Here is a 14,372-nt window from a genome sequence, read left to right as displayed (position 1 = left end):
TTATGATCTTTGAATGTGCCATAAATAGGTTAAACTTGTCACATACTTATGTAGATTATTAGGAAAAAAAATAATTTGTTCTCCTACAAACTAAACTTGTTTTTTTACTGTTTAGCAAGCGATCTTTGAATAATTGAATGATTTTGAAAACAAAAGGTGAGATATTGATATATTAATTCCGTATACAATTACCCCCTAAACATTATAAAGTGGTAGCCTCAAAAATTTATTTGGTTTGTCTCATCTTATTTCGGTTTTGTATTTCAATGTATTATTTTTCTGCAAACATTCAATCTAACAACTTTAAAAGTCTACAATTGCAAAAATGGGTAAAAAGGCCATCGATGCTCGTATTCCAGCCTTAATCCGTAATGGGGTTCAAGAAAAACAAAGATCATTTTTCATCATTGTTGGAGATAAGGCAAGAGATCAACTACCAAATTTACATTATTTGATGATGAGTGCAGATTTAAAAATGAATAAATCAGTATTATGGGCATATAAAAAGAAACTATTGGGATTTACATCTCATAGACAAAAAAGGGAAGCTAAAATAAAGAAGGATATCAAACGAGGAGTTCGTGAAGTAAATGATCAAGATCCTTTTGAAGCATTTATTTCTAATCAAAATATAAGATATGTTTATTATAAAGAGACTGATAAAATTTTGGGTAATACTTATGGGATGTGTATTTTACAAGATTTTGAAGCAATGACGCCGAATTTGCTAGCAAGGACCATTGAGACAGTAGAAGGAGGAGGATTAGTTGTAATTTTGTTAAAAAATATGACATCTTTAAAACAGCTTTATACAATGAGTATGGATATTCATTCAAGGTATAGAACTGAAGCACATGATGATGTCGTTGCAAGATTTAATGAAAGATTCTTATTATCTTTAGGATCATGCGAAAATTGTTTAGTGGTTGATGATGAATTGAACGTTTTACCAATATCAGGAGGTAAACATGTAAAACCATTACCACCAAAGGATGAAGATGAATTATCACCAAAAGCACAAGAATTAAAAGATTTGAAAGAGAGTCTAACCGACGTTCAACCTGCAGGTAGTTTAGTCAACTTATCAAAGACCATCAACCAAGCACAAGCCATTTTAACATTCATTGATGTAATAACTGAAAAATCATTACGAAGCACCGTAACTTTAACAGCAGGAAGAGGTCGAGGTAAATCTGCAGCTTTGGGTATTGCCATTGCTGCAGCTATATCTCAAGGTTACTCAAATATTTTTGTTACATCACCATCACCTGAAAATTTGAAAACTTTATTTGAATTTGTATTTAAAGGATTTGACGCATTAGGTTATACTGAACATTTAGATTATGACATCATTCAATCAACAAATCCATCATTCAATAAAGCTATAGTGAGAGTAGATGTGAAAAGAGAACACAGACAAACAATACAATATATATCACCTAATGACAATCATGTTTTAGGACAAGCAGAATTGTTGATCATTGATGAAGCTGCCGCTATTCCTTTACCGATTGTTAAGAAATTGATGGGTCCATATCTTATATTCATGGCTTCAACAATAAATGGTTATGAAGGTACAGGAAGATCATTGTCCTTAAAGTTGATACAACAATTAAGAACACAGCAACAATCATTAAATGCACCAGCTGATACTGAGGTGATTTCAAGAGATAAGAAGAACGGTGAAACTGGTGGGCAATTAACAAGAAATCTTAAAGAAGTCGTATTAGATGAACCTATCAGATACGCGCCTGGAGATCCAGTTGAGAAATGGTTGAATAAGTTATTATGTCTTGATGTTTCGTTATCCAAAAATGTCAAATTTGCAACAAAGGGAACACCACATCCATCTCAGTGTAACTTATTTTATGTAAATCGAGATACTTTATTTTCATACCATCCTGTATCTGAAGCATTTTTACAAAAAATGATGGCATTATATGTTGCATCTCACTATAAAAATTCACCAAATGATTTACAACTAATGTCGGATGCACCAGCTCATCAATTATTTGTATTATTGCCACCAATTGAAGAAGGTGATAATAAAATACCCGATCCATTATGTGTGATACAAATTGCACTTGAAGGTCAAATTTCAAAAGAAAGTGTAAGAAAGTCTTTGAGTAGGGGACAAAGAGCAGGAGGTGATTTAATTCCATGGTTAATATCGCAACAATTTCAAGATGATGAATTTGCTTCATTATCTGGTGCTAGAGTTGTTAGAATTGCAACTAATCCGGAATATGCTGGTATGGGTTATGGTTTTAGAGCAATGGAGTTATTAAAAGATTATTATTCAGGTAAATTTACAGATATCAGCGAATCAACAGAATTGAATGATCATACTTTAACTCGTGTCACTGATAAGGAATTACTGAAAGCATCATTGAAAGATGAAATTAAATTAAGAGACGCATCAACTTTACCTCCATTGTTATTAAAATTATCTGAAAAAGCCCCTTACTATTTAGATTATCTTGGTGTATCGTATGGTTTTACTCCACAATTACACAAATTCTGGAAAAAAGCTGGATTCACACCTGTATATTTGAGACAAACACCAAATGATTTAACAGGTGAACATACATCTGTTGTTTTAAATGTTTTACCTGGAAGAGAGAATAAATGGTTACAAGAATTTTCAAAAGATTTCCATAAAAGATTTTTACAATTATTATCATATGAATTCAAAAAATTCCAAGCTTCCCAAGCTTTAGGACTTATAGAGGCAGCCGAACAAGGAGAAGGAGATAGTGATGTTAAACAATTAACCAAAGAACAACTTGACGATATATTGTCACCATTTGATTTAAAGAGGTTGGATTCATATGCTAACAACTTGTTAGATTATCACGTTATAGTAGATATGTTACCATTGATTGCTCAATTATTTTTTTCTAAGAAAACAGATGACCAGGTTAATTTATCTTCAGTTCAATCAGCTATTTTATTGGCCATAGGTTTGCAACATAAAAACATGGATCAAATAGCGAGTGAATTGAATTTACCATCAAATCAAGCAATGGCTATGTTTGCAAAAATTATTAGAAAATTTTCAACTTATTTTAAAAATGTTTTAACAAAATCAATCGAAAGTAGTATGCCTGAATTGGAAGATGAACAAATTAAAGAAATGGAAGGAGACGTTGAAGACGAAGTAGATTATGCAGAAATGCAACAAAATTTACATGATGAATTAGAAGAAGAAGGAGATGAAGCAATACTGGAAATGAAAGAGAAACAAAAGGAATTAATCAATGCTTTAAATTTGGAAAAATATGCTATAGCAGATGATGGAGATTGGGATGAAAAATCAATGTCAAAAGCTGTTAAAAGTAAAAATAAAGGATCAAATGGTACAGTTAGTGTTAAAAAGGGTAAAAGAAAATCATGTGAAAATGCTAATGAAATTTATGAAACAGAAATGAAAGGTCTTAAAAAATCTAAAAAAAGTAAGAAAAATAAATAGGGTCTATAAATTATCTATTATGAAATTTAATGCATTTGTAACTAGACTGAATAAATTTTGACTTTCTCCATTATTCAATTCCTTGATTTTATAAGTTTTCAATAAATCGGGTTTCAAGTTTTTATTTATGTCATCATCAATGAATAAATGCTTGTGACTTTCTTCATATGCAGGCCATACAATTGATTTAAAATAGTTTGGAGGATCAACCCAAAATCCTTCTGCTGTATTGTAACCTTTTCTAGCATCTCTTCTCGTCTTTAATGTGTCGAATGTTGCATGAAAGAATAAACTTATATCAAATAATTTTATTATTGAAGGATCATGAAATAACATAAAACCATCAACAAATACAATCTTTTTATTATCAAATTTTTTAAGATTTGAATCAATTACGTGCCGTATTTGTGATGACTCTTCTTCGTTCAATTTTAAATCAGTATCTTTAGGTTGAATTGATTCGACACTGATTGGCTCTTCCCCATTCTTTAAACCAACCAAATATTTCTTGAACTTTTTAAAATCAAGAGCTTCAGGACAATCCCAATTTTGATATCCTGTTTTTGAATCAATTGGAATTTTAGAATCAGTTAAATAAAAATCATCTAAATGTATCAATTTTGTCTTTTGAGGAATCAATGATTGGATAGTTCTCGCAACTGTTGTTTTACCACTTGATGAAGGACCCCCAAAAGCTATCAAAACAACACCGTTGCTCACCTCGTGCTCTTGATGATTTACCATTAAAAGGGTGAATTTGTGTACAAGATAAACATTTCTTGATAACAAGTAAAAAAGTCTTCACCGGTCCAATTGCGTAATTTAGGGAACCACCTTATTGCGCATTTGCAAACTTGTAATTCAAACATTTAGAGATAGGTACGATGAGGATTAAAATAAAATACAAAGGGGTTCTTGATATTATTTCTGAGCCGGTTTGAGGAGAAGATTATCTTATAAATAGCTTTACAAATTTTGTTGTTAAAAAACGTATCAATCCAACAAACAAATAAACTTTAACGTTTTGATTTGAAAAGTAAAATATGTCAATAATTATTTTTCACAATATAATTAAAGTGTAAACATGATCCAAACTAAAGTTTATTAGGGTCATTCATTTTTTACAATAAGTATAACAGAAACAAACGTCCAATACTATAGAGTTTGTGCTAAAGTAAGAGCAATTGGACTGTAAGTTAATAACACATTAGCAATGTTAACGGAAATATTTTAGATTTTGTTTCACATGGCTTGAAACTAGAAAGAAAGAAAGAAATCATCTTATATTTTTGAAACAATATTCTAGATTTTGAATAAGATCCATCTCGGAGATTATTAAATAGGCACAAAATAAATATCAAAACTTTATTAAGTAAGACAATTGATTATGGCTCAATTGACCTTTTTTTTTGTTCAAGCACAATATGTTCCTTAATTTATATTGTAACTCCTAGTTAATTCTTTGAAAGTTTATTATCTTTTAAGTGAATTTCAAATTTTTAGTTCTTGATGTAATGGTTTTGAATAATTTCAAATTTTTAATTTGATTACCAATTCAGGAAATAGTAAAAAGATTACACAAAACTGGTGCAACAGTTTCAGGTTTTTTTTGCGGAACACGATTATGAAAATTGAAATATTCAACAAATATCAATTATGATCAATCCAATCGATTTATTAAATTCAAGGTAAAGACGTGTGACTATGTACTAACATTATGTTGTAATTAAATTGAGTTTTATAAATCCCGACTTATGATCCACTAGAGACATTATTCATTTATACTTTAAACTTTGAACTTTAGATTAAACTTGTTCCGATCATCTAATCTATTGACGTTGAAATAATATTTTTCGTAAAATTTGTGAGTTATTATAACAAATTCTTATCTAAGAATAGTAATGTAAAGAAAATATTTCAAAAACGTTAGTCGTTAAGTTAAAATTTGATTAAATAGATCCGTTATCACAACTTATGGATATATATGGTTTGAAACAATAATATTAAGAGATACGGAAGGTTATAACATTCTTTTTTTCCCTAAATGTTTCTCAGTTGCTATATATCAAAGCATGAAAAAAAAAAACGGATAATCGATGTAGTAAATCATCTGAAATCTAATCGTTGGTATAACTCAGATTTTGAATAGTACTATTAATATTTTTTCCTTTTGTTTTTCCTTATTACTTTTAATATTTTCTAATGTAAAATTCTAAAATTCAATTTACTTAATTTAGTAATTTTTTTTTTTTTTTGCAGCTTAAATTTATATCTGATTTTGTGTAACAAGTTACTTTTTTATATGAAGATATGAAAACATATGTAACAAGAGATATAGTTTATTTCTACAATAAATTCATTTGTTCATTTAAATAATTGAAATTCTACTAAATTCATTAAGAACTTTATAGCAAATCATTATTGGTAGTCCCTTTAACTTCACAAAAAGGAAGGAGAATAACAAGGAAGTAATGCAAACTAAATTAAAAACAGATAATTAATCTAAATTTTTATATATACTTTATCTAATTCTAAGCATTGCATAAACAAAACTTTAAATTAAAAAATTTTAAAGTTAAAAATATTAATATCAATAAGATTCTTTCATTATAGAAAAACAAAAAAATTGAGGTTGAAAGAATTTTGGAAACATTCTTCTTCATACATTCACATCATATTCAGAGGTCCTTCAAATTAATATTCAAAACACCCAACAATCAACATCACAATAGTCAAATTGTTTAAATTTTCACCTCCTCACTTTCGTTTATACCTTTTTATTTTGCATCATAACATCAATCATTCAATTGTATTCAATTTTCATCATAAGTTTTTATTTCAATCTTATTAATTGATTTGTTACCATTGATCCTAAATTCACACTTCATTTTAAACAATTTTCAAGTTGTTATCGATAGTCAACCTCATGAGTGCTACACCAGCCAAAGAGTTGGGTGAGCAAAACAAAATAGATACAAATTTAAATAATTCACTTTCAAAATCAAATATATTAAGTCAACCAAAATCTTTTTCAGATTATACTACTCCATCTCCAACTGATGAAGAAAGTAGTAAATCTTTACCACCTAAAAAACAATCACCATCAAATTCAGAACTTTTATCAGATTTAAAGAAATTTAATGTTGATCAAACTATATATAAACATTATGGTCATCAATCTCTGATGAATTCTCAATCATTAAATAAAATAATTCATATAAATTCACCAAATGAGGAAGAAGTTGAAACAAAAAAAGATGAAGAATCGATAACCAACAATAAATCTCCTGAAAAACTAGAAATTGAAAATAAATTAGCTCAAATGTTTGGAATACTGCTGAATTTGACTAAGGATCGAATTAATTGGCCATATAATGCAGAAACTTTAAATGATTTGGTTAGACTACAAATCGAACAAGAAAAAACAAAACAAAATCAATTGAAAAAAGATATGGGTGAAATATTAATAAAATTATTATCCTTAACTAAAGATTCCAATATAAATATTGATTTATTACCATTCTTATTTGTTTCAGATTCCGTAAATTCAAATACATTAATTGAAAGGATTGATAGATTGAAAAATAATGATCCAAATTTAATAGTTAAAGATATTGTAGAACGATCTAAACTGTTGGATAATAATACTACTACAAATCTTTCTTCATCAAATAATCAACCTAGTGGCATTAAAAGAAAACATTCTGATACTCAATTACCATCATTTTCAGAAACTACTCAAAACATAAAAACATCTAGTGCTTTAGTATCTCCTTTAAGATCACCAGTCAATAAACTGCCAGTCCAATCTCATAGAAGAATTGTATCTGATAGTAGTGATGTTAGCATAAAATCATTAGTTTCTAAAGGTATTTCACCCTCCAATAATCCACCCCAACTACCACTTCCAAACAGCAATTTATCACGCCCGCAATTTCCTCAACACCAACCATTTCTTCATCAACCACAAACTCAACCTCAGAGTCAGCTACAACCTCCTATTCCTGCCACATTACAGGGCAGTTCAAGAACTCAAAGCCAAACCCATCTGCAACAACATCTGCCAACTATACCATATCAAGCCCCACAACAGAGCTATCAATATTATTATCCAACTCAACTTCCTCAAGCGTCTATACATTCACAACCACAATCGCAACCTCAACCAATTCCACAGCCACCAGTTTTTCAGGCTCAGCACTTACCTCAACCTCCTCCGCCTCATCAACAACAACAACAACAACCAATCAGCACCCAATCTAATACTGGATCTCCATATCCACAAAAATTTCACGCATCAACTACTTCAAACTATCCCAATGTAGCATATCCCAATTATAATCAATCTATATCACATTACGCATATTATCAACCAAAATCACCCGATCACACTCAAGCATACCAGCCATCAGAACCACAAATGATACCACAGCATCACCATCAACCTGTACCACCCAAACCCTCAACAGTATCCACAAAACAACAACAACAACATCAGCAACAACAACCAATCCCAGTGCCAACTCATCAATTTGAGACATCACCAGATCGTAAAACAACATCTAAGTCATCCAACCACAATAATGAAGAAAATCCATCTACAACATCAACAACATTAACTCCACCAATGAAAAGATCAAAACATTCGAAAAATAATAATCATGGTGGAATAAATTTTATGATTACTACACCAAGTAATCCGCCTGCAAGAAAATATAATAACCCAAAGTAGGTGACAAGAAGTAGTTTTAACGGAGCTACAAGAATCGTTTAGTTTGGAGTGGCTTTTCTCCTGGTTTCATTTCAATATTTCAATTCTTTTTTTTTTTTGGCTATTTAATTTTAGTCATGATCAATGATTATTATAAATTAATTTTATGAAGGTTATTTTCTTTATTAATTATACTTTAATCTTTTATAGTTTAGTTTCTTTTATTACACATCGATACCAAGAATATACAATTTAAATTTTTTGATAGGTAAAAATACTAGTATCTTTCACTCGCCCACATAGAGTTGTTTTTTAATAGATTTAATTTCTGAAATACTTGTACACTGTAATCAATGAACAGATAAAAAATGGTAGCTTCGTCAAATCTGAAACATGATAACAATTTTCAAATATGGTAGCTGGAATCCCTTAGTTTGAGTATAAACTGCTATGGATCAAGGTTGAACAAAATTTAATGAACGGACCTATGTTAAACTCAATTTACTCTTGGATGTTTGCTGAAAGTAAAATAAATTAACAAGTTTAAATAAATTGTCTACTTTGAAGGAATATAAATCTGTCAATTGATTGTGTGACTATCAAAAGTTAGGTGCACTATGAACAATACAAAACTTCAACAGTGTATCAAAATCGTTTAACGATACATTTTGGCTGTTGAACGATCCTCAATTGTTTTGGTTATGACTTTTTAACTCATTATTTGTCCGAACATCTGTGTTCATGACTTTAAACGTTATTAAAAAATTGGTTGTAAAGAAAGAAAACAAACGCGTAGAGAAGTAACAAAAGTGTTGCAAACTTGAAACACATTTGAAATATTTAATTTATATAAATTCAACACTAAAATCTCAGATCAAATTTCATGATCAAATTTTAAATTCTTGAAGAAGTAGATGTCCAAACGGCAACACTTTACAATACTACCCAGGCAAAATAATCAATCCAAACGACCATGTATTGATGCACCAAAACTTAGTTTCAAAAGGTTGCCAAATCTCAGAGATCAAACTAAATTGAAATTTATAAATTCTCAGCCTTCACAACAACAACCCCAAAATGATCAATTATTAACCCCCTTAACTAACGACAATGAAGATTACTTGAGTGAATCAGAAGAAGAAGAAGATTATGAGAATATAGCTTCATTAGATCAACTTACTTCGGAATATTTAAAACGAAATTACGTATATGTTTTAATAAGTCATACTTCTCAGGTATTCAAACAAATCAAATTCATTGATATACCAAACATGAGTATTGGTCCATATAAATTAATAAATCGAATTAATGAGCAAATTTTTGATGTTGAAGTTGGATTAAGTACAGATTATGATACAAAATTTAATATCACAGAATTAACTTATTTTGGACAGGAGATATATCAACCTGATCCAAGAAATATAAAACATTTCATCTTGTCAAATTCAATTGAAAGTATTCTCGGTGCAAGTGATGATCAAATAGTAGTTAAATATAAAAATTATGAATACGGTTGTGTTTTCGGTCATGATTTAGTTAGACGTGAATTAGGTAAGCTGAAATACCAAAAATTATATAACATATATAAGTCTAAATTAAGTAGCTAACCAAGAATCAATTATATTTTTATATTTTTCTTGTAACTCTTCATTTATATTTACAGTTGACCCACTTTTGCCATCTTTTAAAGCGTTTCCAATAACGTTATAACAACAAAAATAACTATGACTTGATTTTTTTAAATTTTCAGAAGTTAATTTTTGTTCCATCCATGCATCATATGGTCCGTTGAAATTTAAAACATTTACTTTTTGAGTTAACACTGGTGGTCTTATAATATTTTCTAGTATTAATGGATTTTGATAAATCTTATGTAACGTATGATAATCATTTTTTATCAATGTATTTTCTTCGTTATTGAAGATCTTTTTTGTTTCTTTGATCTTTGTAATATACTTATCTTTGAATATGGTTTTAAAAGAGTGATTGTGTTTCAACCAATTTTGCAATTGATGTGATGTAACAGATATCAAACTTATATCATCTTCATCCGATAATTGAGCATATGAAGCAGAACATATTTCTTGGGAAGGTCTTATGTCTTCATGAAGATTTTCTTGTGGTGTGTATATACCTGCCATCACAGGATAGTTGTAATTGAATGATAAGGTTTGACCTGAGATCTCTAAACCAATCCATAAGAAATCCAAATCAAATCCTTGAGTAAATCTGATTTTCATTATATCATAAAATTGTAGGTTTAATGCGATAAGTAAACCATTAAAACTTTTTTTTCTATTTATAACAATCATATTAGGATCTATCATTGTAAGGAAATGATCTTCGTAAAATCTGGAAGTGATATAAGATTCTCCCCTCTTCAAGTCAAAGAAGGTTTCATCATCTTTGTTTGGTCTAAAAGATTTTATGAAGTTTGTTATTTCATGGAAACCAGGAGGGAAAATGTTAACTCTATCCTTCAAGTATGAAGGAGATTTGAATAAATGATTACCTGTGGACTTATATCTTTCACCTTTGAATAATAACTCTGGTTTTTTCAATGGAATAATATTTTCAGATAGTAGGATCACTTCTTCAAATTTGCTGTAAGTTAGACTCGCTATTGTTATAAATGTTGAATCATTTTTTGGTAATGAAGATAGGTCGATAAAAGTAAGATCTTGAATGTTTGGTAAAGTACTATTTTTTGCTGCATCGATGATTAACTCTTGATCTTGAGAAGAGAGCGAGGTATGTGAAACTTCAATTGGTAAGGTATTTTCAATTGACCTTAAGGCTCTTACTAGTCTTATGACATTCTGAGGACTTTTAAGTATTGGTATTACTATCCCTCTACTTTCAAACTTTGGAGTTGTTTTAGACCAAGGATATAATTTTTTGAGATTTTTTGGATTTTGTTCCAAACATTTACCTCCGATCTTCATATCATTGACTTCTTTGAACATTTTTTCCTCTAACTTGGAATACTCGATATTTTTCGACATAAATTCATTTAAAATTTGCTGATCAATTTCAGGTGTCCAATTCTTCTTCTTGATTTTTCTTTGTAATTCCCTTTTTCTTTTCTTAATCCATTTTCTTTTATTGTACACCAACGGATCTATTTTCGAATTATCCCAAAATTTCAAATTTATGTTTGATATTGATTTCAAATATTTATTACATTTTTCTTCTATTGACAATGATTTGTATTTTGATTTTTCAGTGTTCCATTTGGTGAAAATATGATTTTTGAATTTTACTCTATTTTTTATAATATCAAAATTTTTGGGTACTATTTTCGAATTGTTGACATACGTGTTATATTCATTATAAAACAAAAATAAAAGAAATATGATTATTGACGTTAAAGCAAGCTTGTAATATTTGCGATTTACCATGGTTTTATGGAGTACATTTTCTCAACCTATTGGTGGTTAGTGATTGATAAGTTTTGTAATAAATATCACGTCTATTTAATTTTAGATTTTCCAATTACTAGATTAGACCAAATTTACGAAGTATTAAGCCGCATCGAAATTTTGACATGAAACATCATATGAAATACTAAATAATTACTGGTGAAGCGTTTGAGAGTTGATTTCAATCGTCAAATGTGAAATAAATGTATAACTACACTCTGACTATATACGAATTGGTTGCTCTCATACTGGATATTTTCTGTGATTGAGAGTTAACAAGTAACTCAATGTGCAAAAGTCAAGCATTTCGATCAAGAAGATTCATGACGTGTCCCCAGCATTATATCACGACAATCGTGTATATGATGCCGATCCGTCCACACAGTCCACAATAAAGGCAAACTCAATATTTGATCAAACATTGTCAGCAAAAGTAGGAAATCTTTAAGGTAGTCCTATCTTTTGCTGCCTAAGCATGATATAGGTCTTTCAAAGTCTGAAAATCTTTTATAATCTCGAGAACTATTTTGTTGGTTTCAATATATCATAACTGAATCCTGGAGCGACTTTATTAGATTCTTCATTAATCCATTTTTTTAGATCAGTTCCATTTTTGCTATCTGTTACCAAATTTTTTTTGAATTCATTCAATTCTTTTACCCATTCGTTTATATCATCATCTGTAATTTTCAATTGTGGAGGAACAACCGTGTTTGATAATGTTGGTAGTAGTTTGTTAAAATTTGTGTTCAACGTAATTGCTTTCGGTGGTTGATATGATGGATTTTTGATTAAAGGGACCTGCTTTAAAATGGGATCAGCTCATCAAATGTTAGTCAAAATGTGACACGTCGTAATATGTAAGTAGAATACATACGTTTATCCGTATCATCCATATTTAATAGAAAATGAAGTTCTTGAGTGTGTGAAAGAGTGGGATAGCTAATAGATAACAGTGGTAACCTATGTTGTATTTATTTAAATGCGTGAGTAACGTGACTATGCACGTGCATGAATCTTAAATTTTAGAGTACATTTTATCACCATCGATGCCAGAATTCTCCAAAAAGCTGTGAAACACTTTCTTTATAAGGATGGAGTTACATAGTGATCATTTGTTGAACTAACACACATCTATTGGACATGTCGTTTCATTCATTTTCCATTAATTACAAAATTGGAAATAATCTATAATATTACATTTGATTCATACCATCTATACAATCCTGCTCTCCTCATACTAATTATCTTTATAATGACGTATTAAGATATATGCGTTTTCTTGTTTCAAATTACTTAATGAACGATATCCACCCTCTAATCTCATTAATAATCCTCCAAATGAAATATAAACGGACATTTTATCATTATTTTCACTACTCTCCTCAAATTTATATACTGTTCCATACATGACATAATCATAATCATCAGCTAACGATCTATCGTCCGGTTTTGGAGGTCTCCATGAACCATTTGATGTTATCATTGAACTTTCATTCCCCAATGATGAAGCTAAAGTTATTGTTAATGAGTCGTTCTCCTTTACCGGAAATAATTCACTATTTATATCTAATGTGATGTTTATATCTTTTGAAGTTGACGAGTTCCCCGTTATTCTGCAAACTTTGTTATATCTTCCAGAGTCAGTGGATTCTACCACAAACATATCCTCGAACAATATTCCTGACATTGTATGATATTATGATGTGTTATTGTTTGGTGCTTTGTATGGATATTATAAGTTAAGATGTATGTTGTATTAGTGCTGATGATCTTCTCTTGATATATTTCACATTTTAAATTAATTTTTTCTGTATAAAGTTCAAAGTGTTGTATACAGTACTCATGTACCAAAAATATTAAAAAGGTAAACACAAGTTTAAAATTAGCAGTTTAGGGAGAATACTCATAGATTCGATACTTCTTGAGAAATAGCTCTTCGAAGTCTTTTATAATTCGTCAAACATTATATTCTTCTTATTTTACAATAACATGAAAGTTCAGAATCAAACTAATAGTTACAGAAATCACTTTAAAGTTGTGCTTCTATTGTTAACCATTTTCACGATTACATATACAATATTCAACTCAAATATCTTAGATCTGAGATCAATTACGTTTTCCAAATTCAAGCAGTCAATTCCAAACTTTCAGTCGAATGAAATCACAGGATTCACAAATAAAAGAAACGATGATGAAAAATCTACAACTTCCATCAATAATACTTCATCTTCCAAATCCTCAACTAAAACTACAAATTCAAACACAAGTTCAGCAACCACCACAGCGGATTCCGATTCATCAGATGAATCCAAACCAACACCTATATACAACAGGTCATGGATGAGATTCATATTTGTCTTATTTGGATTTATATTTTTGAATCTTATAGCTATTTGCATTCATCACGTTTATATGAAAGTTACAAGATCCCACAACACGTATAGATCGTTCGAAGATGAAAAATCCCCATTTTGAAATTAAGGTCCTAAGTCAAACTTTAACAGCGAATGGCTATGATCGTCATCCCGCCTGGTTTCATTAGTGCTCAAAAGCTATACATAGAATGCTAGACATGAAAAGAATTCATTCTTTGTGTTAGGTCGGGTCTGACCGATTTGTAACACGAAATTCTTGATAGATTTACCTCGTACTAAATAGGAAATGTATAGTCGGTTAAATTTTTTTTTTTTTTCACTTGAATAGTAGCAATAAAATTTTATATATTAATAACTTTAGAAGACCAAAATAATGTAGAAATAGGAAA

The 14,372-nt window shown here is 29.7% G+C and overlaps 8 protein-coding genes across 8 annotated transcripts; 4 read left to right on the top strand and 4 right to left on the bottom strand. All coding sequences in view use genetic code 12, as the record gives it.

Moving 5' to 3' along the window:
• Positions 1 to 325: 325 nt before the first annotated feature.
• KGF55_003292 (ribosome biosynthesis protein) lies at positions 326 to 3,472 on the top strand (the record flags this gene model as incomplete). Its single annotated transcript, XM_051758069.1, has 1 exon — positions 326 to 3,472. The coding sequence occupies one exon, from the start codon at positions 326 to 328 to the stop codon at positions 3,470 to 3,472; it is 3,147 nt and encodes a 1,048-aa protein (XP_051613664.1).
• Positions 3,473 to 3,475: 3 nt separating this feature from the next.
• Positions 3,476 to 4,216, bottom strand: KGF55_003291 (ribosylnicotinamide kinase; the record flags this gene model as incomplete). Its single annotated transcript, XM_051758068.1, has 1 exon — positions 3,476 to 4,216. The coding sequence occupies one exon, from the start codon at positions 4,214 to 4,216 to the stop codon at positions 3,476 to 3,478; it is 741 nt and encodes a 246-aa protein (XP_051613663.1).
• Positions 4,217 to 6,398: 2,182 nt separating this feature from the next.
• KGF55_003290 (uncharacterized protein) lies at positions 6,399 to 8,204 on the top strand (the record flags this gene model as incomplete). Its single annotated transcript, XM_051758067.1, has 1 exon — positions 6,399 to 8,204. The coding sequence occupies one exon, from the start codon at positions 6,399 to 6,401 to the stop codon at positions 8,202 to 8,204; it is 1,806 nt and encodes a 601-aa protein (XP_051613662.1).
• Positions 8,205 to 9,097: 893 nt separating this feature from the next.
• KGF55_003289 (uncharacterized protein) lies at positions 9,098 to 9,734 on the top strand (the record flags this gene model as incomplete). The annotated part of the gene is made up of 2 exons (XM_051758066.1): positions 9,098 to 9,653; positions 9,724 to 9,734. The coding sequence occupies 2 exons, from the start codon at positions 9,098 to 9,100 to the stop codon at positions 9,732 to 9,734; spliced, it is 567 nt and encodes a 188-aa protein (XP_051613661.1).
• A 44-nt stretch (positions 9,735 to 9,778) lies between these two features.
• MNT4 (Mnt4p) lies at positions 9,779 to 11,584 on the bottom strand (the record flags this gene model as incomplete). The annotated part of the gene is made up of 1 exon (XM_051758065.1): positions 9,779 to 11,584. The coding sequence occupies one exon, from the start codon at positions 11,582 to 11,584 to the stop codon at positions 9,779 to 9,781; it is 1,806 nt and encodes a 601-aa protein (XP_051613660.1).
• A 543-nt stretch (positions 11,585 to 12,127) lies between these two features.
• MVB12 (Mvb12p) lies at positions 12,128 to 12,501 on the bottom strand (the record flags this gene model as incomplete). The annotated part of the gene is made up of 2 exons (XM_051758064.1): positions 12,128 to 12,426; positions 12,483 to 12,501. The coding sequence occupies 2 exons, from the start codon at positions 12,499 to 12,501 to the stop codon at positions 12,128 to 12,130; spliced, it is 318 nt and encodes a 105-aa protein (XP_051613659.1).
• A 344-nt stretch (positions 12,502 to 12,845) lies between these two features.
• Positions 12,846 to 13,295, bottom strand: RPB8 (DNA-directed RNA polymerase core subunit; the record flags this gene model as incomplete). Its single annotated transcript, XM_051758062.1, has 1 exon — positions 12,846 to 13,295. One exon carries the CDS (start codon positions 13,293 to 13,295, stop codon positions 12,846 to 12,848), a length of 450 nt encoding a protein of 149 aa, XP_051613658.1.
• Positions 13,296 to 13,597: 302 nt separating this feature from the next.
• On the top strand, positions 13,598 to 14,083 carry KGF55_003285 (uncharacterized protein; the record flags this gene model as incomplete). The annotated part of the gene is made up of 1 exon (XM_051758061.1): positions 13,598 to 14,083. The coding sequence occupies one exon, from the start codon at positions 13,598 to 13,600 to the stop codon at positions 14,081 to 14,083; it is 486 nt and encodes a 161-aa protein (XP_051613657.1).
• Between the last annotated feature and the right edge of the window lie 289 nt (positions 14,084 to 14,372).

This window comes from Candida pseudojiufengensis, assembly GCF_024610245.1.
Source record: "Candida pseudojiufengensis strain CBS 10847 chromosome Unknown scaffold1, whole genome shotgun sequence".
NCBI classification, from domain to species: domain Eukaryota; kingdom Fungi; phylum Ascomycota; class Pichiomycetes; order Serinales; family Debaryomycetaceae; genus Lodderomyces; species Lodderomyces pseudojiufengensis.
The sequence above is the reverse complement of the archived record's forward strand: the minus strand, read 5'-3'. Positions and strand labels throughout refer to the sequence as shown.